At 38.6% G+C, this 27,319-nt stretch overlaps 1 protein-coding gene across 1 annotated transcript; it reads right to left on the bottom strand.

The window, feature by feature from the left end:
- Window positions 1-199: 199 nt before the first annotated feature.
- tfa (transferrin-a) lies at window positions 200-27,319 on the bottom strand. The gene is made up of 17 exons (XM_036556196.1): window positions 27,177-27,319; window positions 25,836-25,987; window positions 23,391-23,493; window positions 22,156-22,341; window positions 20,990-21,119; window positions 20,828-20,883; window positions 15,699-15,862; window positions 14,731-14,878; window positions 12,850-13,016; window positions 10,912-11,008; window positions 10,790-10,810; window positions 5,940-6,101; window positions 5,432-5,585; window positions 5,163-5,230; window positions 4,863-5,047; window positions 3,489-3,675; window positions 200-456 (listed from the first exon to the last, which is right to left on the bottom strand). Exons 1-17 carry the CDS (start codon window positions 27,214-27,216, stop codon window positions 410-412), a joined length of 2,067 nt encoding a protein of 688 aa, XP_036412089.1. The 5' UTR covers window positions 27,217-27,319; the 3' UTR covers window positions 200-409.

The raw sequence follows: 27,319 nt of genomic DNA, 5'->3' as shown, positions 1-27,319 counted from the left end.
CAGACTGTAGTCCATCTGTTTCTCTGCATACTTTGTTAGCCCCCTTTTACCCTGTTCTTCAGTGGTCAGGACCCCCATGGACCCTCACAGAGCAGGTACTATTTGGGTGGTGGATCAGAGGATTCCCCAGAGATTTTTGCCAATGAATCTTAGTGACACTATCAATAGCTCATATCAATATTTTTGCAAAACAAAAGACTTTTTTAAAGCAATATATGTGTTTATTTTAGCGTGTTTAACAGTCAATGTGTTTAACAGCTTTTGGAAAGGATGGAAAACCAGCAACACTAATATTGTTCCAGTAGCGTAAAGAGTGACAGGTAAAGCTGTAAGAGGTGGGAGAGTGGCCTAAAATCAGCTTCAGACAGGTGTGTTTGTATGCAGGTGTTGTTCAAACAGTCTGGACCCTCTACGCTTTCTGCTGGCAGGTGTGGGAGGTGCAGGCCTTCTCCAATTCTGTGGAAGCAAAAGAAAGAACAATGACTTTCTGGCTAGTTTGTGGTAGGAACATGTAGAGACTGTAGCTACTGAAGCACAGGGTGTTAGCCATCCTCTAGACCTTCGTTAATAGTCAAAATAGTCCATTTCTGACCACAGAGCCGCTCTTGCTTGGTTATTTTTTGGTAGATGGTCTACTCTTAACTTAGCAGTGACGTGTAAAAACTGCAGCAATACAACTTTGTGTGATGCACTCGTACCAGCACCACACACACTACCATGGGTGCCAGTGGTAATTCTGGGCTTCCTAAAATTGAATGTCTGGTCCCCTTGTCTTACTTCATTTCCCCCAGCAGTATCTGTCACAGCATTAAAACATGACACCTTCACAACCCTACTTTTTATTTTCTTTACAGCTGCACAATTCCAACTTCTACTTGGCACAAAGCAAATTGTGAATATGAAAAAAATCTGTGTGATCAATCTGCATATCAATGTATTATAAATTCTTCTCAAACACGCTGCATCTTAGTTGTCAAAAGCAAAGGACCAAGTGAACTGTTTCTGACTCATATAGGAAAGATCCATTATTCACATCCCAACAAAATCTGCACACATATACTCGTTTATTTAGCTATAGATCAAAAAATTAATCAAGGAATAACAGAGGTATTCTGCTTTTAATTTGTATTTTACTCAGGCTCAAAAACAGAGAGAGAATCCTATTAACATACTTAGCGTCCTACTAGCATACATAATGGACACCAGAGATTTACCTTCTACTTCACCTTCACTTTCAGGTTAAAGTTCTGTATCTCAGTGGTTGACAGAACAGGACATCTGAACAATAAAACAGAGTATATGCTGCACTATTGATTTATGAGAGGAAATTTTCACCTCTGAAAAACTAGCAGACATTGGGCCAGATTCATAAAACTCAGGGGTAACAGCGCTACGCCGCGCAAAAGGTATGGCACAGTAAATAAGAGCTACTCATAAAGTCACAATGGCTGTGATCAGCACACCAGTGTCTTTTTAACGCTGTGGTATTTTCATCTGTGTTCTAGCCAAGAGCCAAACCAAATCGCATACATATTAAAGAGCCAAGGCAAGTGAAACTACGGGTGGCTGCCAAAATGGACACGAGAAAAAAAATGAAAACAAAGGAAATCAAAATTTTTAGAAACAGAGCTACAATTTTAAGGGAAGAAAAGCCAAATAGAACAGACAAATAGTACTAAATTCATCGGTTAAGATGATTTTAACTTTTAATGAAGAAAATTCAGAACATTTTGTTGACACTGGAAAAAATGGTATATAAATAATCTAATTATAAAACTTTAAAATGCTTAACTTTTAATTGTAGGAATTACAATTTTAGCATGTAATATTTCATTTCTCGCTAGTAGTCATTCAAGCCTTTCTCCAATTATAATTATAACTGCCGTAACAATGGTTACCAACATGAATTAGCATGTGGTATTTTTTATCTGATGATGCAATGGCCTAAGCAGGAACCTAAAACTTCTTCTCAGAAGGATCCACTGCTTAAACTAGTGAAATACTAAAATTAGACAAATACAGTTCTGAAATAGCTGAGATAGTCCTCTACAACTATTGCGGGACCAAGCAGAAAAACTAGAAAAACTGGAAAAAAATTTGAGGGAAGCTCCACCACCGGCGCAACCCTTATGGCAGCAAAATGGCTATGAATCACAGATGCTCACTAATCTGAAAAAACTCGTGAAAGCAGTGAGTCATTTCAGGACACCGAGTCATCTGGCAGAGACTGGAATCCTCATTTTTAAAGTTAAAACAACAAATGGAGCAAAAAGATGAGAGTAACTGCGGCGTAAACTGACTGAGAGTCTCACCAAGACAGAGTACTTAGCTACCTACTCCACAGAGAAGCTAGCCTTTCGGATAGCTTGGAAAACAGACTAAGCTGCGATTACATAAGAGTGTGTGGGATAAGCGAAGGAACAGAAAAGTGTGATGTGGCATCATTTATCTTCGATGTTCTATGAATAAAGTAAAGATTCTGCCAGGACTTAAAACTGGAAAGAGCGCACAGAATTATTACGTGGATTGGTATTATTATAATATGACATTATTAAAGACAATCATGTCATACTGTCATGATTCATGGCATACTATGAATCATGTGTCAACGACTGCCTTTTTTCCTTTATAGTCTCTTTATGTACCCTCTTCTTTTCTTGTAAGGGCGTTTCGAATAGTTTGACAGGTAAGAAATGGATGCTCACTAGTAAAATGCCATTTTCACATGTGTAAACTGAATTCTTTGTAAAATCCACTGTAAATTAAATATTACTATTAAAGGTCATACTGCTTGCAATGAAATAAATTTGAACATGTAATTAGCATCTCAACATGTCAAATTATTCTTCACTTTATTGGATTCCAGGCTAAACTTACTTTCCACACACAAAAAGGTGAAACACTGAATCTGTCGCAGGAAAAAGAGGTTGTTTTACTGTATGAGAGCCAGAGGCTGTTTCAAGTTCAAGTTAAATCTGCCGATCTAAAATCACAGACTGGTTCAGGTGTCATTTTTTTGCCATGTTATGAATCACTACTGTCATATTTAAATGACGTGAACATGCGGCCACGCCTCACATTCACAAGTGGTAAAACTTGCCAATAATCCTTGTTTATAAATGTGCAAACATGGTTCCAGCACGCTATTTACTCATAACGTAACTGTTCTTGTTTATTTTTTTTCCCTGGCATTTTCTGAAAGTTTTTGGCAGCATTTCATTTAAATTAAAAACTAAACTTTTGTTTTTCTTACAAAGCGTGACTGGGCTAAACCACCGAACATGGCTGATAGAATGAAAGATGGTGTCTGTACATGTAACTAGTCGTTGCATATTATTTCCTGAATTACAAATGTTTCAGTAACCTTAAAAGTCACATACAACAGGTGTAACAGATGAGCCACAGTCTGTGATTGTAAACCATCAAAGAGGAAACTTATATGGTAGGTTTGGTACTAATGACTTTAAGTACATTGTGAACATTTTTACCTGGCACACTGCACTGGCGGAGAGAGTCCATCACAGCCACGTAGGCCGCGCCCAGGAAATCCATATACCCCTTTGTTGCTGGAACCTCTTGGAGACATTTAGTGGAGTCCTTAAAGAGCAGGTTTTTGCCACCCTCTGACTGGAACATCTTGAACGGGGCATCAGGGGCATCACTGCCAAACTTAGCCTGAAATGCAGAAGATTAAAATCTCAAACTCAGTCTAGTAGACAATGAAGGTGCAGTGATATGTATGGATTCTATGATGTCTGGTCTACTCAGCAGCCTTATATGTCCAATGACAATACACTAGTGACTGTGAAATACTGAAATTGTATGAGCCTTTCAGGTGAAAGTTTGGCAAAAGATCATATTTCCAAAGTTCTTCCCCTTAAGAACTTACTTAAGAACTTAAAGAACAGCTTCTACCGCAGTGCAATAAGAGCACTGAACACTGCACAACGTTGACATTGCACACTGCCATCGAGGCACCAACAACACAGGAACAGAGTGTCTACCAGCACCTTTCCAAATCATACTTAAGAGATATTAAAAGATGTTTACATTCATTTGCACTTTATATTTATTATTAAACTGCACTGTAACTAGACTGCATCTGTAAATAGAAATACTTCCTGTCACATATGTGCAATACCCTCTTGTGCAATACCACAGCTGCTACACTCTTTTATATCCACTCTCTTTATTTTACTTATTTTACTTTTAGAATGTAAATTTAAATTATCTTCGTTTAATATTCTATTTTTACTTTTTAAATACTTTTAAATTATATAGTCTTTCTTTTAATATTTTGCATTTTATATTTTACATTAGCCTATATGTTTTGCTTTATTCCTAGTTTAATCTTTTTTGTTTATGCACCGTTAGAATTGCTACCCAAATTCGACGTACCCTGGGCAATGACAATAAAGAATCTTGAATCTTGAATCTTAACCCAAATACAGTCAATTTTTCCCGAGACGATGATGTTTATTGTCTGAAGTTTACTAGTTTTAGCACTGGAGCTACATGATTAATGTAGCTAATTAGTGGACGTTTTTTAGCATGTGCTAACCGCATGCCTGACTTATTATATACTTTGTTCAAACTGTGGACTGGTTCAGTAATCTCTCATAGACTTGTTTATGTGGTTTCTGGCACTGTGAGACCTACCAGGATCAATATCTGCTATTTTGAGGCCTGAATTTTTGTCTATACTTTTGTATGCTTTATAGATAACAGAATGTCAAAGCAAAACATGTCTTGGCAGATGAACTACACTTAGAGTAAGGGCAAAATGATGGGCTTTTGAGCCATCCCTTTAACCCTACAGTTTGACACCAGTATAGCAGATTTGTCGTTAGCACTGCACTTACCTGCTGCTCCTTGAGAACGGTCACCACTTCACTACGTGACTTAGGGCGAGTTACAACAGCATGAGCTGGAACCATGGCAAGGTTACACTTGGAGAAGTCTGAGATAGGAACAGGAGCAGAACTTTTAGGGCAGATCAGCTCAAAATCTGTTGATTTCAGTTTGGAAGCCCAGTCTGGACCCTTGCCTAGAGAAAGAATGAAAGACACACAGGGGACTTTGAGCTTTTAAGACAGAAAGTGAAATAGGCAATTCCAGTACAGATGAGGGCTCTTAAAAGATGAGTAAAGGCACACACTCACCATCTGTATTTTCCTCTACAATAGTGTGCTTAACAAAGGCCACATCACCAGCACCCTCAGCCAGACACCTGTAAGAGTAGAAAAAGGGCTGATTTTGCAACTTCCATATATGAACTACATGGACTGGGCAGTGAACGGTGTGCTTTGAAACCTTAACAGTGTTTATAGAGTACATAATTAGTCAATTCTTTCAAAAGGAACATTCACTGTATCATTGTATGGGCAACTTAATGACATTCAAAGGAATACTTTTTTCACATAAATCATACCGAAACGCTCCAGCATAGCCGTAGTAAAGCTCTTCTGCACTGGCCCTGCATTTGATTTCCTCACCCCCGACAGTTTTATCACCGCCCTTGCACAGAGCGCACAGCTTGGACTTAGGATCAGCACCAGGAGCACAACTCTGACTGAAGTACTTAGCTGTGCAAGGAGAAGTCATTCAAAAAGTCATTCAAACACACAATACAAAAGCCAGCCGATTTATGATTTATGAAGGTTAAAGGTTAAATGGTGGCAGGTTATTTGTTGTGTTATATACATTTTTTTTATTTTCAAATTGTATAACTTTGTTATTAAAGTTTGTAGGATTTGATGTTTATATTTGAGTATATCAAATACATTCAATTTGCTACTCTTCCATGCACTAACAGTGGGAGAAATAGTGATATATTAATTTAATGCCAAAATCATCATGTTCTAATGAATCACTCATTATATATAGAGTAATATAGAGTAAAAAAGTCAGTAACTGAACAGAAAGTCAGCAGAACTCACAGAAGTCACATTCTCCGCTGCTGTGGTGGAGGAGGCCCATGGGGATGTTCCAGCCTGCGGTGCGGCCCATGCCGGTGTGGCAGGACTTTTTGCCTTTCAGAGTCTCCCAGGTCACTCCAGAGCCTTTACGCACTACAGCCACCGCATAGTAGGAGGAGGCCTCTGAGGAGGGCATGAGTGAGATAGAAAGGTTGGCCTCTACATGAAAGCAGTTCTGCAAAAATCTATTTCACACAATTTCCCCCCACTTGACCCTAATGATCTATCAATCATAAATCATAAATCATGTGTCATATTGTTAAGTAATCGCAAATAGAGGTTTCCGACACAGCATGACATACTGTATAACATGGACAAAAGTATGTCACATGCTGGGTTTCCATTCAAACACATACAAATTTTAAACCGATTTGTAAAAAGTGTAAAAATAGGAAGCTAGTAAGAGATGCAGTGTGTTGAATGTATTATTGATGATTATTGATCACCTGTCCAGCTGATTAACCAACATATTTGAAGGACAAATGTTGATCTGTTTGGACTGAATATTATGGCAAACCTTCTGACTGAAGAAATACAAATGTAGGTGTTACAGAAAGACATTATTAACAGATTCCTTTCATGTATATATATATTTTTCCAAGTCATTTTGGTCTGTTTCTTTTGGTCCATTCATCAGGAAATTTACACACAATGTAAAGGGCAACAGGTATTTTCAAAGTCTGTTAAAAACTGAAAAACGACAAAAATGGAGATACAAGGTTTTCTAAATATATACTATATATATATATATATATACACATGTAGTATACTATATATATATATATATATATATATATATATATATATATATATATATATATATATATATATATATAATTTTTGGGGTTTTTTTCTTTGTTTCTCCCCCCAAAACTAACCAATTCTTCCTCTATTGTGTCCGGTATTGAGGTTTGGTAATGTAATTTGACTGGCCGATTCGTACACAAACTTAGCTTTTAAAGCATGACTTTTCCGAACTCTTTAACACACTTGGGAGATTAAACTTGGAAACATTCATCAGTAGACCACTTCCAACTCGAGACACTAACATCCCATCTTTTATGTCTCAAGACTTGGGTAAGTCTGCATCCTACAAGAGCTTAATTATATAGAGAACAGAAAATTTTAATCTCTTTTGGGTACATGGAGAGCTGCTCAAACTAAATGGCCTCAACCTAAACAGGACTGGTGTGCAAGTATTAACAGATAACCTTCTTTTCTCTCTTCGTCTTCCACCTGCTCCCTATGGTTATGTGCCAGAGTGCAACAACGCAATGGCATCTGAGGACCGGCTGGACATCAGCCAGTGATTCTTCACAGTCAAGTAACTCCGTGCCTGAGGACACGATCGACTCTGCACTTCTACCCGTAGACACTCACCAAGCTGGTAAGCTGATAAGTCAGCCCTCATACTGCATGCACTATCATCACCCTCCAAGGACATGCAGTGTCAGTCCCACGACAGGAGTACCGATAATGTTCTCCAGCCTCCTGAGACACCAGAGCTACCCTCACCATCCTCACTCTCTGTTTCACCTCTGATGTCACCGCTGCTGGGTTTTTTAGAGTAACTGAAAAACCTGACCTACGTAGGAACTAAGCTTCTATCCCAGTCGATAGCACAGAGCCCACAGGTTTCACCCAAGAAACAGTGGGCACCTCCACCTCCTAAATGCTGCCCCTTAGCTCGACCACCCTGACCACGTGCTCCATCGGACAGAGCACCACAGCAATAGCAACACCCACATCCATCACCTCCTCAGAAAGCACACAGTCCTGCACATTCAGTCAACAAAGCTGATTATGAAGTTTAATATCTTCAGGGTCCCCACTGTAATTGTGACGATATTCACGAAAGACTGCAAAACAAGCTGGGGCCCATGATTCCTCTTTAGTGTAAATCTGATCTGAAGCCCAAGCCCACGTTTATGAATCTAGTTCTTCTAGGTCTACTTGGTCACTTGAGAACAAATTGTTTATAATCAGTGATCTTGTTACTTCATATGACCTTGACTGAAACCCGGTAAAACAATGGTAAAATGCAGTTGTCCTCATAGAATCTCCAAAGTTTAGTTTTATATATGTATGCAGAGCTAAAAGAAAGGTAAAAATTATATTTGAGTGCAAAGAGTTAGCATTGGAGACTTCTTTTGAATACCTCAGTACTGTGCTAAAAGATACACCACAGATTTTATTACTAACAATTTACAGACCAACTAAATACTCTATAGATTTTATTCATGAATTTACTAAGCTGCTAATAGTTATTTCAACTCACTTTGATCACTTTATAACCTCATGGACAAAACTACCAAATAATGTTTTGCACTATTTGACACTTTTTGTGTGAAAGGGCCAACACACGACCATGGGCATACACTGGAATTGGTTATTAGCAAAGAGTTAAATATTCTATCTGTTGTTATAAAACATCTTGGTATTTCTGACCACTCTTGTGTCTTTTTAATGTATAGAACTGATAACACTAGTGTGCTGTTTATTAAAGCTAAATACTGCATAATATCTGACTGTCAGACTGAAAATACTCTCAACAGCCTTAATTCTAAAGTTGTGAATGTTATTGGTGCTTTGGCACCTGTGAAACCAAAACAATTTCTTATAGGCAGAAAGCACTATGGTGATGTAGCCTGGTAATAAAAAACCCAGAAAAGTGAATGCAGGAAAGCTGAGTGTCAATGGAGATGCAGTAAACTTCAAATTCACTATGACATTTATAAAGAGATATTAAATAACTACAACATAGAAATACGTAAAGCCAGGCAGTCTTACTTCTCTGACATTATTAACAAGAGCATTAATAATGCCTGCACCTTACTGACAGGCTAACACACTCGCTGGCACAGGTTGACCCAGAACTCCAGGTCAGGCAGGTTATCACCACTAGTCCCTCTATAAAGAGAGCTAGTCAGCATGTACTGCCTCAAAATAGTAATTTATGTAAATACAAAGGTACATGTCCAAATTCACTGCTATTGACCTGAAAATCCTCAAGGAAACAGTTTTGGATATAAAATCATCCACACGTGTTCTTCCATTCATAGGTAAAATTATTAAGAAAGCTGTCTTCACTCAACTCAGCAAATTCTTAAATGAATACTGTTGTTATGACAACTTCGGGTCCAGTTTCCGTTCACATCACAGCACAGACCGACTTTATAAAGGTCTTAAATTACATTTCTATGAACACAGACGCTGGCGAAATATCTGTGCTAGTGCATCTCAACCTCAGCACTGCAACTGATGCTGTTGAGCATTCTTTTAGACAGACTGGAAAACTGGGTAGGGCTTTCTGGAACGGTTTCTAGTTGGTGTGATCATGTTTGGAAGATAGGAGCTACTTTAATGCCACCAACAACTATGAATCTATGAAAGGGAAACAGTGATCCGTGGTGTCCCACAAGTATACATTCTTGGGCCCTTTCCGTTTAACCCTTATATGCTACCACTGGGCCAAATCCTTAAAAGTCACAAAATACCTTACCATAGCTATGCAGACAACACCCAGATCTACTAAGCTCTCTCGCCTGATGACTACAGTCCCATTGACTCTTTCACTCTTTCATTGCCTTGAGTCAATAAATAACTGGATGAAAGAAAGCTTTCTCCAACTAAATAAAGAAAAGATGGAGGTAATTGCGTTCAGTATTACAGAGCACACCCCTGAGGTCAGTGCTCACTTTGACACCAGAGCTCTGAGGGCTAAAGATCAAGTTATTTAGTTGCACTAAATTGATTCAGATATGACTTTCGATGGCCATATGAAAGCAATAATGAAAGCAGTTTTTACATCTCAAGAATATATCAAAGTTTAAACTTTAAACATTTCATCTCACAAAAGACCTAGAAAAACTAATTCAACTCCACACAGTTTGATGTATGCGATGATTTAGGTATGCAGTTAGCACCATGCTAACTGGTGGGGTATAACCCTCCACTACCTGTTAGCTACATTAGCCTCGTAGCTCCAGTCTAAACCAAACATGTCTTGGCTGATCAAATACATTTGGATAATCTGATTTTTACTTTTACACAGCGAATAGTTAACATGATCTCTTTTGGTCCCTATTAGCTTCCATTCATAGTTAGTGTATGTGTAACATCTTAATACTGTCTTTGCCTGTGTCTGTTCTTCTTTGCCTTTGTAGTCCTATCTCCTAGCTAAGTGTTTTTGTTTGTTTTGGTTTCTCTTCTCCACCACTGGCTCCTCCTTCGTCCTTGCTAAGCCTGAGTCTCCACCCTTGCTCCTCCCAAGTTCCTTATTTGGTTCTTCCTCTGCCTCTTTCCTTTCTCTTGCTCTTCCCCTTCATTATCCTCAGGTGTTTCTTGTCCCCCCAGAAATAAATGACCCCCATTCAGTCCAGCTCTTTGTGAGGCACTGTCCTTTGTTTGAGGTTAGTTTGTTTCTTTGCTCCAGGTTTTCCTGTGTTTTCTAGTTCCCAGTTTTTGAGTTTGTTTCAGTATTGTTTTATTATTCCGGTTTGATTTCTATTCTATTTGATTTTTCACGTATTCCATATCCATCACTTTGTCTTCACATTTCCTGTCACTGCTGTCATCTAAGGACTTCAATAAAGCACATTACTTGCGCTTAGATCTCAAACATTACAATACGTTAGCAACATTACCATTCTGGGTGAAATAATGAAAATTTGACACAAGATTCAAAAACAAAAAACTGCCTTTTAAACAGTCGTCCAAGAACTTGGCTAAGAACCTGTCCAAGAACTTTGGTTAATTATGAATGGTAGAGCACAGAGTGAAGGTGGAGAACATGGTGATGTTTCACTTACCACCTTCAACAGAACACTTTGCTGTTGAGACAGAAAAACAGAAAGAAACAGTTAGCTGCCATGTCTTCAACAACTGAACAAAAAAATGAACGTGTTTATCAAGCCAAGATGATGTTCCTCACATTCATCATACTGCTCCACCATGGCTGGGATCAGGCCGCACTTCCCCGCAGTATACACCTGTCCTCCATCGACGGCCATGGCATCAGCCTCTTTACGCTGCAGAGAGAAAGATTAAAGAAGGAGAGAAAAACAGATGACTATGGCCACATATTCAGAATCGCCACATAAAATCAAATGTAAATAAACTAAACTACATCCATTTCATTATTAAATGAAAACACCACAATGATAACATTCTGATCTGCTCTCAGGAGACTTTCAAATTTTGAAACCAATAAACATCAACAAACAAATAATACTTAGTTAATTTATCCTGGAAATAATCAATTACATCAACCAACAGATTTTATTTAAACATAAACAGCAGCGTTTTTCAACCTGTGGGCTGTGGCCCTCCAGTGGAATTTTAAATATGACACATATTTTTGATCATTTGCAAAAGTAAACTCATTGTTCTGGCAAACTTCTAGCTAGTTATGTTTATATTTTCAGAGCAGGCATGACCGAAAAAAAAAGTAATACAGCAGTGAATATGTAGCACTGTGACATACTGCACTCAGAAACTGCTGAATAAGCTTCTCATTAAGAGAGTCAGAAAAAGATGATCTGATCGGTTAAATCTGAGGTAGCTTTTGTGATCCTTTGTGGGTCAAGAGTGGCAAAAGTTTCTGAACCCTTGATGCAGAGAAAGGACTGTTTTATTCTGTCTATTCCGTTTTTGTTGATATTCAATATGTCACAGCAAGCCCAAAGACCCCACATATCCAGGCCTTATCAAGCCAACCCAACAGTTGTGGGACTTGTCCAACGTGCTGAAGAAGAACCAGGTAAGTACTTCAGCAGCAGTGTTGTGGACAGCAGTCTATGTGTGGCCAGGACTCGGTCCCGCCCTCATCCGGCATGGCTGGGATGTACTAATGAGAGCCCAGCTGCACCTCATCCCTATGGCCTGAAACTAATAAGAAGAAAGGGGGCTGTAACAACTTCAAGGATGGGTGGAGGGAGGACACCAGAGGCAGAGAGGGGAGAGCTTTTTTTTAATTATTTATACACAACACAAAAACCACTCAGCTCAGCTTAGCTCTCCTTGGCTCTACTATCAGACCTTCACAGGTTTCCCTCTCTCTCTGGGCTCTGCCACTTACTGAGGGAAGAGATGACTATAAGTAGGCTGACTGAAACAAGGCACAGGTTAATATCATCAGCTACTTAGCCTGCTGGTTCAGCCTGACTGGCTTCTCCGTCCTGCATTCGACGCTTGGCTATGCCCCCTTCTCCACAGAGGCGTTGTGCTGGCTTACAGACCGCTGCTCTCATTCTCCTTTGTTTTCTTTACAGACATCTAGCTTGCGGATGTCTGAAAAATCCTCCAGCATCCTTCCATGAGCCGCTGCTTCCTTCTTTTAATCCAGTGGAAGAAGAGCCAATGTACCTCGAACTGAGTGACTATTTTCTTTTTTGTAACATAAACAGCCCTCTATTGAGTGTGAATACTGTGGTTCATGACTCTCTCTCAAGTCTGAGTCCAAATGAGGAAGAGACCAAGATGAGACCAAGACCAACGCCACTAGTTTATGGTCTTAAGACTACAACACTACATTATTGTAGAGGTGTTTTGAAATTTATATGCTGAACTGAAGGCGTAGCTCTAACAGTCACGGGGATGATTTATATTTCAAATTCAAAGCTTTTAAAAGTTCATCCCTTTTAGAATCTTTGACTCTGCATGCTTTGTCATTATTCCATAAAGGATTTTGTTTACTGATTTTTAAAATATTATTATTCAGCTGACTGTCAAAACAATCAGTACTTGATTTATTAATGTAAATAATAATGACAGCCCAAAAATTAAATGTCACATTAATAAATTAAAAATCACATAAAGGACATAGATGTGGTCTCATAAATCTGTAGCCTTGCTTGAGGTCTTAAAGTACCATGATTTTTCTGATGCAGTCCTCCACGCTCTGTTCCAAGTGGCACTCGATCCTGGCATTGCCGCTCTCGTCTGCGCTGTTGAGTGACCATTTATCACACTTGTCTTTCTCAGCGTGGCCCACAGTGCACCACTTTATGCCTCCTGAAGTGCTGTCTGTGCTCCACTCTGAGGAAGGAGAGCAAATCTGTTACAAACCTAACAAAATTTACACTACAGATTTACCAATTACATTTTTACATGCATATCATGAGGATATCATAAAGTACTTTAAAGCGGTTTTGACATTTTTGACTGACTGAACTGAACTGTGCTCTGTAATGAGTCAAATTACTACTGACCTCCTTTAGACTTAATGGTTCTGAATCATACATACAGTGTGGGCACTTTATTGGTTAACAGTAATCTGCAGATCTCTTCTCTCATTATTTATAGCATTTTTCTTCTAATTATTTCTTTTGGAATAATAAATACATATGTTTATCATCTACTTGCACATTTATTTGAAAAAGAATCACTTATATATTGTATATGGCTGTTACAATTTTCGTACAGATTAAATTGTTTTTTATCTTTATTTACCAACTTTGTACTGTCAATTGACTGTTTCTAAAATAATGATTGACACACCTCTTAGCCAATCACAAAAGGCTATAAATGTTCCTTCCTCCTTCAAGCGAAGGAAAAACACACGTAACTTCTCAAAACAAACCTGCAGTGAGAATGACGGTGGTAGTCAATCAGTCAGAATTATTAAGAGTAAGAAATGGTGAACGGTGTTATTGAAGAGCGTATCACGTTTAACTCATGCTATCCTGATCATTTGAAGGGTGGAGCTGTTTTTATTTCAGTCTGAAGCTATAAGTTTCAACTAACAAGTTAGCTTTTCTTTACATAGCTGCTGAGTTATTTTGACATATCAGTCAGACTGAACAGGACTGTACGCCACCTGCATGTAAAGACAAATATTAGTGCACTCGTTAGTATGTCACTATTTGAATTGTTTCTTTTACCCAATCACCTCCCCAATTTTGTCATCTCCAGTTCCACCTGATAGTTAGGACTCCCACAAACACACGATGCAATCAACGCTAGGGCCATCCTACCCACCCAGAGAGAGCGAGGCCAATTGTGCTTCCGGCTACGGACAGCTGTAGCATCACCGGGGATTGAACTCGCTATCTCCTGATGATAGGGCCAATTGAATTGTTGCATTAAAGTTTGCTGAAACATCTTGTGTAAAAGATGATGAGTCCTCCTCAGCATCTAACATCACTCTGACTAGCTCCAGTGTTGGCTTTAGCATAAGCTCATCTGCAGGGTCAGCTTCTGTTTCTAAATCCTCCTCCTTATTAGACATGAAATTGCTTTTATACTGGCCTATATTCATATTTTGTCAGTTCTCAAAGGTGTGTCGGCACTGAACACATTGTAAACCTAGTTAGTTTATGTTTTAGATGTTCTCCTCTGCGTGCTTCAGAATTTCCCTTTGTGCTACTAGACAATTTAGTCTGTTAACATATGTGTTAAGGGTGCTACCATTTAGCCTGTATTGAAAATTGAACAGACGTGGCAATAATAACTAAGAGAGGTGTGACTTTCTCAGAATTTTGCAAAAGGTGAGTCGCCATGGACAATCTTAATGTATTTCCCAGTACTTATAAACACGCTTATAGTAAAAGCCAATGCGCAGTTGCCAAACTATTGTCTGTGGTATTTAAAAGCACTATACGCAAGAGGTTTACAGACCAACAGGTGCAGTCGGTTGAAAAACACTGTATTCCTTCAATAAAGTTTTGATGTATCTACTTGTCTGTCTGTCTCAAAGAAGTCTGAAGACACGTTTGAATATTAAGCTGCATCAGAGCTGACTGTGGATCACCTTTCTTCAGAGGGCGGATACTGTCCACATATTTTTCTCCGAGATACAGGAAGAAGTCAGTGGCAGCAGGCAGCTTCACCAGTTTTTTTGTAGAGTCTTTGAACATCAGGTTTTTAGAGCCACCCTCAGAAGAGAACAGGCCTTTTTCCTGTATGACACAAAACACAAATAGATTCAGCAACCAATTCTCTCTTCTCAAAAACTACCGTAAAACAATGTCTGACATCAGGCAGCGAATTCATAACCATTTCACGTAGTAACTTTCTGTGAGGGAGCTTTTAGAGGTGGACGTCTGGTTCCTATCACCAACAATTATGATTCAGCAAGATTCTGTAAATTTGCCAAGATTAGATAAAAATGAGATGAAATTAGAGCACTTAATCTATTTTTAATCTAATTTTTATCTAATTTTACATAGCCTTTATTTAAAACGTTGTACGCCACAGTCATTCAGTCGTCAGCAGTCATCAGATGTCAAAAATTTGGGAAATACATCTTCTTTGGAAATTTTCAGAGTAAAGTTTAATTTTCACTGAGAAACTTTTTGATTAACAAAGAATAAAAAAAAAAAATCCCTGCAGCAGCGTATTGAGAACTCCCTGCTCATCAAAGTATCTTGGTTCTTGGTATGAAGAACAGATTTTAAATAATGATGACAGTTACGTTGTTTTTCCAAACATTTTTAAGAAAAAAAAACAGGTTTGAGTGGTGATGAGTGCTGACATCACAACAACGGGAGAAAACCGATATGGCCTTTTTTCCAAATGCAGCACTGTCACTCATATTGGCATACATATTTACACTTATGACAGTTTTCCGCAAAATAAACCTGATTTAATATGTAGATTAGCAAGCTTTTATATGGTCAGTTATTGTAAAACTCACAAAGAAAATGTGTACAAAAGATGTGAAAAGCTAGGTGTCCCCAAACTTTTGATAGGTAGTAAACATTGAACTGTACTGTGTACCTGGAGTGGCTCTAGAAGCTTAAAGATGCGATCAGCCAATGCAGGATCTTTCCGGCTCACCACAGCGTGGGCGGGGACTCGGGCCAGATGGCAGGTTTTATATTCATCGATGCTTTTCCTGGTGTCATCTTTACACAGCAGCTCATACTGACCCTTCAAAGCAGCTAAAAACATCCAATAAGAGGAGTTAGCATCACATGTCAGACAGCTTTTAGTAACATCAGCTTGCCACTGTTCACAAAACCCTTAAAGAATTCCAATGACTGTTGTTTATTTTTGCATAATTAAATGGTTAAGATGTAAACAGAGTCGTGCAGAGTGGTTTGGTGCGAAACGCTCCGTCCAAGAGAAGCTTGATGAATCAGAATTGTTTACAGTGGTGATGATAGGAACCAGACATCCACCCCAAAAAGCTCCCTGACAGAAAGTTACTACATGAAATGGTTTTGAATTCACTGTCTGATGTCTGAGATACTTTTTAGATTATTATTACACATTAGAAAGACATTATTTTATATATATATATATATATATATATATAGAGAGAGAGAGAGAGAGAGAGAGTATCAGTGTTATAAATTTAGTAACATCAGCTTGCCAATATATATATATATACACGATTCAATTCGATTACGATTCAGAGGCTGCGATGCGATTATATAATGATTATTGATGCATCTTAATGCATCTTTTTTTCTATACAGGATATCTTTTTTTCTCACTGTGTGACAACTTGGAACTTTTAAAGCTAAGTATTTGTAATAGTCTATAATTAATTTATTTCCAGTATCTTCTATTAATAAAACAAATGGAAGCGATATGGCAAGTGAGCTGGAAGGCTCTCATTCACTGCTCTTGTTTGGAGTATATGAGACACTGCTGCCACTCATCTGCAATAAAATGCGCAGTTACGGTGAAATAAGATTCTATGGCAGTGGATGACGACGCAACACATGTTACAGCCATACCACCCGCTTTCTTTAGTGATTTTATAAATTCGGTTTTGTAGATAGTGGGGATCGCTGTCAGTAAAATATCTTTGAGAACCAGGGCTTTATGGTACAGCATCCTGTCGCAAAGACTGAGTATGGACGCAAATCCTCGGCAATAAAAGTTACGATAGAGTTTGTAATTCGCTTCGTCCTTTCCTGAGTTGGGTGGAAGTTTTGAAATCGCTTGCTCGATGGTCCTCTGGTTGCCAGCAACTACAACCGGGCGGGAAACGGGTGGAAAAAAATAATATGGTTTTCCCCCTCAACTGCTTAGAAGCGAAAGTCCTTCAATACGCTAGCTCATGGGTCGGCAACCTGCGGCTCCACATCAGAATTTGATTTGTAGGTAAAAATAAAATAATCCTTCTTTGCAGTAAAATAAAGCTCTGCTGATCGTTCAACACAGTTTAACAATAAATGGTCTTAAACTCTGGAGTTAACGTAGCCTATAACTGCTAGTTCACCTAGCTAGTAGCTAACGAAAAGGAAGAGAAAGATTTAAGATGAACATCGATAATTTGGAGACGAATAGACGTTTATAATCACTCCAGCTGGTTTCCTGATATGTTTAATCTGCCACGAGAAACTGTCAAACACTAAAAAAACATGAAGCCGAAAGTCAGTTTCTCATTCTCCAGCTTCTTGTTTAAATTTTCCCGTCCCACCTTAAATGGTGCAGCAGCTACATTCTGGCGCCTCAGACATCATTTAAGGTGGAACTGGAAAATTAGAACGAGAAGCGACTTCAGCCTCGTAAAAAAGTCATTGAGAGACATTTTACAAGAAACTGTTCTACTTTTGTGGAAAAGTTTCCAGCTGGTGATGCAAGAAAAGCAGCTACAGCTGAGCTAAAGATTAAAGCAGAGCAAAGTAGTTAGCTAAGTCTGCATTTTTGTTTGTATTATAATTTTAGCCTATACTAGGACATTAGCACGTACAGAGAATCATGTACAGCCAAGATGGTAAAATGGACTCAAAATGTTGTGGTTCTCAAGGTGGTTTGATTTTTGTTGAAAGGACAAAATTACTCTTATTAACATTTAGGTTGCGACCCCTGCGCTAGCTCTTAATGTAGTGTGCCGCCACAGACTGTCCAGGCGCTGCACTTCCACACTTTGCAAAGTTCCGCCTTTTGCGTTCCGTCAACATTACGTTATAATTAAAATTTGGAAAATCGATTTTTGACATTTGTAAATCGATTCAGATTCACGTCCGCATCGCGATGCATCTAAGAATTGATTTTTCCCCCACCCCTAACACATATATATATATATATATATACACTGCTCAAAAAAATAAAGGGAACACTTAAACAACACAATATAACTCCAAGTAAATCAAACTTCTGTGAAATCAAACTGTCCACTTAGGAAGCAACACTGATTGACAATCAATTTCACATGCTGTTGTGCAAATGGAATAGACAACAGGTGGAAATCATTGGCACACTCAATAAAGGAGTGGTTCTGCAGGTGGGGACCACAGACCACTTCTCAGTACCTATGCTTTCTGGCTGATGTTTTGGTCACTTTTGAATGTTGGTGGTGCTTTCACACTCGTGGTAGCATGAGACGGAGTCTACAACCCACACAAGTAGCTCAGGTAGTGCAGCTCATCCAGGATGGCACATCAATGCGAGCTGTGGCAAGAAGGTTTGCTGTGTCTGTCAGCGTAGTGTCCAGAGCCTGGAGGCGCTACCAGGAGACAGGCCAGTACACCAGGAGACGTGGAGGAGGCCGTAGGAGGGCAACAACCCAGCAGCAGGACCGCTACCTCCGCCTTTGTGCAAGGAGGAACAGGAGGAGCACTGCCAGAGCCCTGCAAAATGATCTCCAGCAGGCCACAAATGTGCATGTGTCTGCACAAGCGGTTAGAAACCGACTCCATGAGGATGGTATGAGGGCCCGACGTCCACAGATGGGGGTTGTGCTCACAGCCCAACACCGTGCAGGACGCTTGGCATTTGCCAGAGAACACCAGGATTGGCAAATTTGCCACTGGCGCCCTGTGCTCTTCACAGATGAAAGCAGGTTCACACTGAGCACATGTGACAGATGTGACAGAGTCTGGAGACGCAGTGGAAAGCGATCTGCTGCCTGCAACATCCTTCAGCATGACCGGTTTGGCAGTGGGTCAGTAATGGTGTGGGGTGGCATTTCTTTGGAGGGCCGCACAGCCCTCCATGTGCTCGCCAGAGGTAGCCTGACTGCCATTAGGTACCGAGATGAGATCCTCAGACCCCTTGAGAGACCATATGCTGGTGCGGTTGGCCCCGGGTTCCTCCTAATGCAGGACAATGCTAGACCTCATGTGGCTGGAGTGTGTCAGCAGTTCCTGCAAGATGAAGGCATTGAAGCTATGGACTGGCCCGCCCGTTCCCCAGACCTGAATCCGATTGAGCACATCTGGGACATCATGTCTCGCTCCATCCACCAACGTCACGTTGCACCACAGACTGTCCAGGAGTTGGCGGATGCTTTAGTCCAGGTCTGGGAGGAGATCCCTCAGGAGACCATCCGCCACCTCATCAGGAGCATGCCCAGGCATTGTAGGGAGGTCATACAGGCACGTGGAGGCCACACACAATACTGAGCCTCATTTTGACTTGTTTTAAGGACATTACATCAAAGTTGGATCAGCCTGTAGTGTGTTTTTCCACTTTAATTTTGTGTGTGACTCCAAATCCAGGCCTCCATTGGTTAATAAATTTGATTTCCATTGATGATTTTTGTGTGATTTTGTTGTCAGCACATTCAACTTTGTACAGAACAAAGTATTCAATGAGAATATTTCATTCATTCAGATCTAGGATGTGTTATTTGAGTGTTCCCTTTATTTTTTTGAGCAGTGCATATGATCTCACAAATCAGAGGAAACACAACACACAACCTACACATCTCTGCTACAGAATGAAAAGCTGTTTCCAGCTCCTACCTACATAAAAATATGTTTCTCAAAACGAGCAGGATAAGTGAAAATACATTGCAAATTAGAGACTGACAACTTCATCATAAAACAGACAAGTAAATAATGACATAATAACATTAAATTGTATTTTATTTATATGACAGTACATTTTTGATGGATCTGTGAATTTCCAATAAACCACTGAGGGCCTGGCAGCCATGGGTTTACAAAAAAATTCCAAGCACAAACTTTTTGCAAAATGTCTTTCATATGCAAATTTATGAATAGGCCAGTCAATTAATTATTATTAGACTACTGTTTTGTTGTTGTTATTAAAACATATATTGATTTATATAAATATTTTGTGCAGTTTTCCCACAATCGTATCGCATTTAAAATTATTTTTTAAGCTGTATCATTCAAAATGGCTTTTTAACAATGTTTTATCAAGTAATATTAATCCTATTTTCTTCAAACTCCATTGTGAATAAGAACAGTTACGTCTTACTAACATCATAACAGCACCTAGGCTAACGAATAAACATCTAAAGACCTAATTAGACCATTGAAAACTCTTGCTAAGTATTTCGTATTTAAATACAGGTAAACGGTATAATCTTAAACATCTTTAAACGTATCTCTTCAGCTTGTAGTAGCCGTGTGAACCCTGGGCCATGTGTTCATTGCCTGGGATTGTGATTTTTCTCTGGGAAATAACAACTAAAGAAAATCATGTCAAAGATTTCCGCTTGCACGTGACAAAAATTGTGAAACAGCACCCAGATGTATGTGTGTTCAAACTGGAGTAGAATTACATCACTGTAGAATGTTTTGGCAGGAAAAAACTGTATTTATTAAGACCGCTATCTCTTCATGACTTCATAACTTCAGAAACTTCTTTCTGTTTTCTCTCGAGCTTGTTGACGGCTCCATTATTTCATGGCCCTTGTAAACCTCAAACATGATCAGAAGGTGGGACTATTTTATAGTGGTTTTAGTATTTACTTATGATCCCATCTTTGACCTCCCTGATGATGTGGCTACAAGTTACTTACTCTGCAGTGAAATTATTGATATGTGCATAATTGTATCTACTGTTTAACAGTGGATAGTTTATTTATAATAATACTTTAGAAGCGTCATAAATACACCACAATTCCATACATTTCTGATATGCACTCAAAAAGCTTCATCTGACAAACAGAAAGTCATTCAAAACTCTTTGCTCACCCGGGACAGTCAGGTGCTTCACAAAAGCTACATCTCCAGCTCCATCCTTCAGGCACCTGTAGGAACAAGTAAGAGTGATGTTAAGGCAACATCAAGACCTGATGGATCGTCCTGATGTAATTTGCACAGAGAACAATAAAAGCAGCAGTGTGAAGTTCTTACTGGAAGGCTCCCTCGTAATCATAGTACGGCTCCTTGTGTGAGCGTGAGCAGTCGCCTTTGCAGAGCTTACACAGTTTGGATCCTTTAGTGGCTCCAGGGACGCAGCTGGCTGAGAAAAACTCTGCCACAGCTGCAAAAACAAACCCACACACTTCATAAAAATGCCTGTGCCAACTTATAAGCCCTAGAAACCAACATAGACAATGATTAATCAAATCTGTGATCCATCATGTGAAGATTTATCACCTAAATAAAAACCAAACCACCTTGGGACCCACAACATTTTATGTCGATTTTAACATCTTGGTTGTAAATAAGTCTCAGTATGTGCTGATGTACTAGTATAGGCGAAACAATATAATATAAACAAAAACGCTGCTTGTCTTGCATCCCCGGCAGGAAACTTTTCCACAAAAGTAAAATCGCTTCTTGTAAAATGTCTCTCAACGTTCGACTTTTCACGAGGCTGAATTCAGCTTCTCATTCGCCAGTTTAAATTTTCCCATTCCACCTTAAATGGTGCAGCAGTTACATTCTGGTGCCTCAGGCACCATTTAAGGTGGAATGGGAAAATTTCCTGATACATTTAATCTGCAATGACCGTTTCTCATTGCAGATTAAACGTATCAGGAAACCAGATGGAGTGATTATAAATGCAAATAAGTCCATTCATCTCCAAATTATCGATGTTCGTCTTAAATCTTTCTCATTGCCTTTTCATTAGCTACTAGCTAGGCAAGACTGTTGTCGTTGCTATGGTGACCAGCAGTCTGTGCTGATCTTCAAGGTTAAAGGGTGAATTAGCAGTAATACATTAACTTTAAGACCATTTATTGTTAAAACTGTGTCGAACGATCGGCAGAGCTTTATTTTACTGCAAAGGAAGATTATTTTATTATTACCTAAAAAATTCCTACTTCTGCTGTGGAGCCGAAGCAGGATAGTAAAAGAGCTGCGTGTTGCCGACCCCTGGTTTAGACAAAAACCCGCATTGGACTGCGAAGGTTCATTTTTTAACTACTATGAAGTATACAGTAAATATGAAATATTCAGTATTACTACAAAATTCCTATGAATTATTCAGAAACTAAAATGAATTATTCAAAAACTAGGGTAACAGATTCTTATTAGCAATCCACAGAAACAAACTTGACCAGGATACACACCCTTCTCCACAGGTTTGTCGTCAGCACCGGCCCATTCAATCTGTTTTGTGGAGAGGAGCGTTCCGATGGGAATGTTCCAGCCCGCAGATTTTCCCAGCCCAGTGTGGCACGACTTCTTACCATGGAGTTCACTGAATTTAAAGCCTGAGCCTTTCTTCACCACGGCAACAGCGTAGTAACAGGAGTCTGAAACAAGTTAAAGATAAATGGAAAAAAATGTCAAAACACTCAGGGTGTGTTCGTAAATCTAGTGAAGCATGTGTATTCTTATGTGTGGAATTTAAATTTTAAGGACCTGAGCGTAACAAAAACCATTCCACCATTTACACTGCATGGCAATGCCCATTCTCAAATGAACATAAAATATCTATGCTATTTAAACCTATTGGCATAACCCTTACAAGATCTTTTCAATGGGTTTGAGTTCATCAGTTCTGCCATCCTCTAGTCTTTCATCAGTATTCAGTTTAGACCACAGGACTGTTGTCGGCAGGATGTTTCAGTTGGCTGACTATTCTGGATTAGTTTCATAAACAAGATGAGTTGTTTAATATGGTCTATAGGCATCATTTTTCAATTAAAATAGGAATGTCTTGATTCATTTTCTACCCCAGATCTGAACAGAGTCCTTTAATATTGAGTATCAGCCAATACAGAGCCTCATCTGCAATTTGGCTTTTCATAGATAACGTAGCTGCACAATCTGGGTAAGATTACATTACTCTACCAATAAATACTACAGTGTGTGTACATGAAACCTGAGGCTCGGTGTGAGAATGTCTTAAAATGTATATTCTACCGTAGGCAGCTTTTTGTACAGGCCTGATATCTGTGTGCCACACTGAGCATGTTTAACCACGTTTCCAGAGCATCTCCTCAATGTTAGGTAAAAAAAAAGTGCTATTAATGTAGGATATCACATCACTCAACATGTTTAACAATTCAGTTATGTTCATGTTTGGGGGTACTAGTGTTTTGCTATGGTTTGCATGAAGTAAATCAATAAATGTACAAGTGTTTTTTAAACCACTGGTAAACGAGTTTTAAACATTAAACTCGGTTTTAAAAATTTTAAATCTGGCTAACCATCCCCAGGCACAAGCCTATGCCCAGGTAAACTAATTAAGTTTCAACAGAGCTTTATGTCTTGTGTTAAATATGTAAAATCAGCACCTTACGTTAATTCCAAACTTAGCCAACTCTAGAGGTTTTTATAGTTCTTTAAGAGGGATTACCTTCACCGTAGTCTTCTGCAATGATGGGACGAAGGTCGTAGTTTGTGAGGCCGGCTTTGTAGATGTCGCCTCCATCAAGAGTGATGGCATCTGCTGCACCTTCCTAACAAATAACATTATATAACTGAAATGATTCTACAGATTAAACATGAAAGCAAGCAAAAATATTTTACAGTTATGTCACTAGGCAATCACTGATGCCTAGTTTAACTAGTGAAGTTTTCAGTAAGTTGGACACCATCGCTGCACACTTTTAGTCAAACCTATTTGCTCTGTATTATTAAAACCAACAGGCCTCATTCACCAATCGTTCTTAAGAAGAAATTTCTTTTTAAAACCCCCTTACACAGTTTTCACGAAGATTCCGCCATTCACCAATGTTCTCTTATTTGGGATTTGTTCTTAGGTAAGAACAGAATCTACACACACTCAAGAGCACAAAGGTGAGAACAGTTCTGCACTTTAAGAACACGTCATGAATCTGACGTAGACTTTTTCTTAAGGCCCTTTCTCAAAAACACATTTAAGACAAAAACTTGGGAAGATGTTGTCGCAAAAACAAGCAGATTTGCTTGTTTAAAATAAGGCTCAAAACAACTGGATTGGCAGAAAAAGGCACAATTTCTTTTATTTAAAATTATGGCTTCCCAACAGACAAGTGTTAATCTGAGTTGGCCCAGGCTGCAACTGACCAACCCACAAAACCCACAACTTTTACACCTTTCTCTGGGCAAGGGGGGGTCATCACCTTACTTATCTGTACGGCAAATATTTCAGACTTTTTGATTTGTACACCATTATCTCCATATTTCATGAACTCATTCAATATCATTATTTCCACACCTTTCATTAAGATTACATTGTTTCTTTGCTTTTTTTCACACCATTATTCACATCACTATTAACATAATTTCTTTCTTTTTTATTATCAAAATTCTTCCATTATTTCCAAACTGAGAAGTAACATTTTTTTTTTTAAATAATCACAGGCCAAGACCACAGTCAGACCTAGGCCTGTGAACTTTATTTACTTTATGTATTACTTTAATTCTATGTGGTTACAATTGAGTCTCCGTGCACTGTAAAAATGAGAAGTCTGCTCAACTTAAAGTTATATAGTAACTGATTACATGGCTTTTCTTGAGGTCACCCAACTCAAACTTAGTTGAGTCCAAAATTCTCCCAGCTACTGTTTCTAGGCCTGCATGTCAGTAGGATAAACAAACCTGATTTTGTGTTTCTTCTCAATTTCTCCACTAGCTGGCACTCCTTCTATCACACAGTCCCATCTGGTATATTTTCCTCTCGGGATTCCGGATACGGACAGCTATAGTATTGCTGGGATTCAAACTCACAACCTCCTGATGTTGGGATGAATTATCAGACAGTTGCACCACATGAGACGAAGCCATGCTTTAAAGTTAAAACAACAAATATTTTCTCCAGTGTGTTAAACATCTGTAGACACAAAATCTGAGCTGCATCATGTGTTCCTGAGTGGTGCAGTGGACAAAGCTGCCTCCCCAACAGGAGGTTGTGAGTTTGAGCCCCAGTGATGCCACAGCCATCCATAAGTGTGTCCCCAAAATGAAAAATGTCTTGCAGGATTGTGTGATGGAAAGAGTCCTGGCTAGTGGGGAAGTTGAATATAAAAAACAAGTTCATTTTATTTACCTCATTGAGATGCAGAACTAAAAAATTAAAATACTTTTTGACTCAACTAAGAAGTTTGGTTGTGTGAACTCTGGTGTCCTCAAGTTGAGCCAACTCAAGAAAAGCCAGGTAATTAGTTACTATATAATTTTAAGTTGGGATGACCTCTCGTTTTAACAATGTTCGTGCTTCTCCTTTTCAAAGACATTCTTAATAACATATGATACAACAGAATTTCTCTGTGTGTGCTTCTTCAGGCCGCAGGCTCTGATGAGGCCCGCTTGGCACACACTAACACAATTTGAAACACACATTTAGGGCCATACACACACACACACACACACACACACTATATGATAATATGATTAGTTATGATTAAAATCTTTATTTTTAGTAAACCTGAAAAATCTTTCACATTATCAAAAAATCTCCAAGATATTGCTGAATGAGGCCCGTTGCTATTATTTACTATTTTTTTTTATTATTAAAAATAAAACATCCATGTTTATTTTTACAACAGTGGTGATGTTTCCAAAATTTTGGCATGTATTGTACTTATAATATTAGGGAACCGTAAAAAGTCACAAGTTTAAAATCTTCAGTAGATGTTAGTATAAGAGGTGTAGCTCATTCCATACTCTATTAATCATGGAGCGTGTTACATTTCAGTGGATCAGCAAAATGATTCAGTGTTTGCAATCAAACAGTGCTGGGCTAAAGGAACAAATATTCAAATACATATTAGCATGTATAATACACACTGTATAAAGATAAATCTGAAAGGTGTTCTACCTTGATAGCTTTGATGCATTCCTCAGATCCGTCACGCTTCACGCATGCGAGGTCTGATGCTTTTGCTGCGAGTTCAGTGCACTTTATAAGCTCCTGGTCTGATTTTAAACACCATTTGATCTTTGGGTCAGCCTGTGCAGCCTGCGTCAAAGCTGAGAAGACAAGACACTTACAACCAGGGCTGGACATTATGAATATCTGTATTTTAATTATCTTGTTTGTAACTGTGATTATGATTTAATCTTCTACACAGAAAAAAGAGCAGCATCAAATTTACTCGATTCAAATGTTTGCATCAGTTCCACATTGATATAATATATTACATCAACACAGTTTTGTCTTTCAGTCTATTTACTTTCCGCAGTAACTGTATCAGTGTAGTATATTTTATTCATGTGGAAATGTTGTACACATTTCAATCAAATTAGTTTGCTGCTCTTCTTTCATTACAGTATATTAAAATCTCATTGATGAACCCATAATGCTTCATGACATGTATTGTTGCTATGTACAGGTGACTCCTATGTTGTCATATGCAAAAGTTCGGGCACCCCAGACCAATTACATATTTCGTTGATTTTATAAAGTAAAAAGAAGTTATTTTTACTTTAAAAATTGACTCTACAGGGAAGAATCTTAAATATGACATTTTTGTTGTCTCCGTTTACTTGCTGATTTTAACATGTGGGGGGAAAAATAAAACATAAAATATAAAATGTTGCATCATTTTTCACAGACCACATTTGATCTTTTGTTTTTTTTTTCACGTACGTTAAATTCAGTAAATAAACACTTATTCACTTATTTTCACTTAAAAAAAAATCAGGGATGGCCAAACTTTTGCATATGACTGTAAATGCCCATCTGTATTTTGGTTGCATTATCACATGATTAAAACAAAATAGCAAGGGACATTTTTTTAGTGGCTCAATTGCATATTACAGTTTTTAAATGTCCTCTATCACACAAAAAGGCCAAATATTGCAATAACAGATCAAATTAATAATTCTGATTAAAGGTTAAAAATATGACTGACCAACCATGCTAATGTGCTAACTATGATAACAATGAACGTGAGGTAGCAGGAACCAACATGACGTCTTTGCATAATACCGTATGGAGGCTATTCACTTTCATTTGTTGTTAGCAAACATTAGTTTTTTGAACTGAACTAGTCTTTTAACTCAGCTTTTTTGACTGATCGATTTCTTTTAGTTAGCTGTTTCAACAGTTATACTACTACTAACACAATGTCAATGAATTTCTAAGGATTTGCTAAAAATAAAGAAGGCTAAAAAAAAAAAAGAGAGTGCGGCAATAAAAACACTTTTAATGCATTACCGAGGCATCCGAGGAAGGCGGAGATGAGGATGATCTTCATGCTGGGGATCCGGGGCTTCCAAAGGCAGCTCCTCACTGTTAGAGGGGAGAAGAGGGTTTTTTATATGCAGCCTGAACCTGAGTGGGTGGGACCAGAAGTGAAG

This window comes from Colossoma macropomum, unplaced genomic scaffold (assembly GCF_904425465.1).
Source record: "Colossoma macropomum unplaced genomic scaffold, Colossoma_macropomum, whole genome shotgun sequence".
NCBI classification, from domain to species: Eukaryota; Metazoa; Chordata; class Actinopteri; order Characiformes; family Serrasalmidae; genus Colossoma; species Colossoma macropomum.
The sequence above is the reverse complement of the archived record's forward strand: the minus strand, read 5'-3'. Positions and strand labels throughout refer to the sequence as shown.

Coding starts and splice junctions, on each gene's coding strand:
- tfa (XM_036556196.1), bottom strand. CDS start 27,216: ATGAAGATCATCCTCATCTCCGCCTTCCTCGGATGCCTCG. Junction 10,811..10,911: donor GGTGGAGCAGTATGATGAAT/GTGAGGAACATC, acceptor CTGTCTCAACAG/CAAAGTGTTCTGTTGAAGGT. Junction 5,586..5,939: donor CAGCGGAGAATGTGACTTCT/GTGAGTTCTGCT, acceptor CTCCTTGCACAG/CTAAGTACTTCAGTCAGAGT.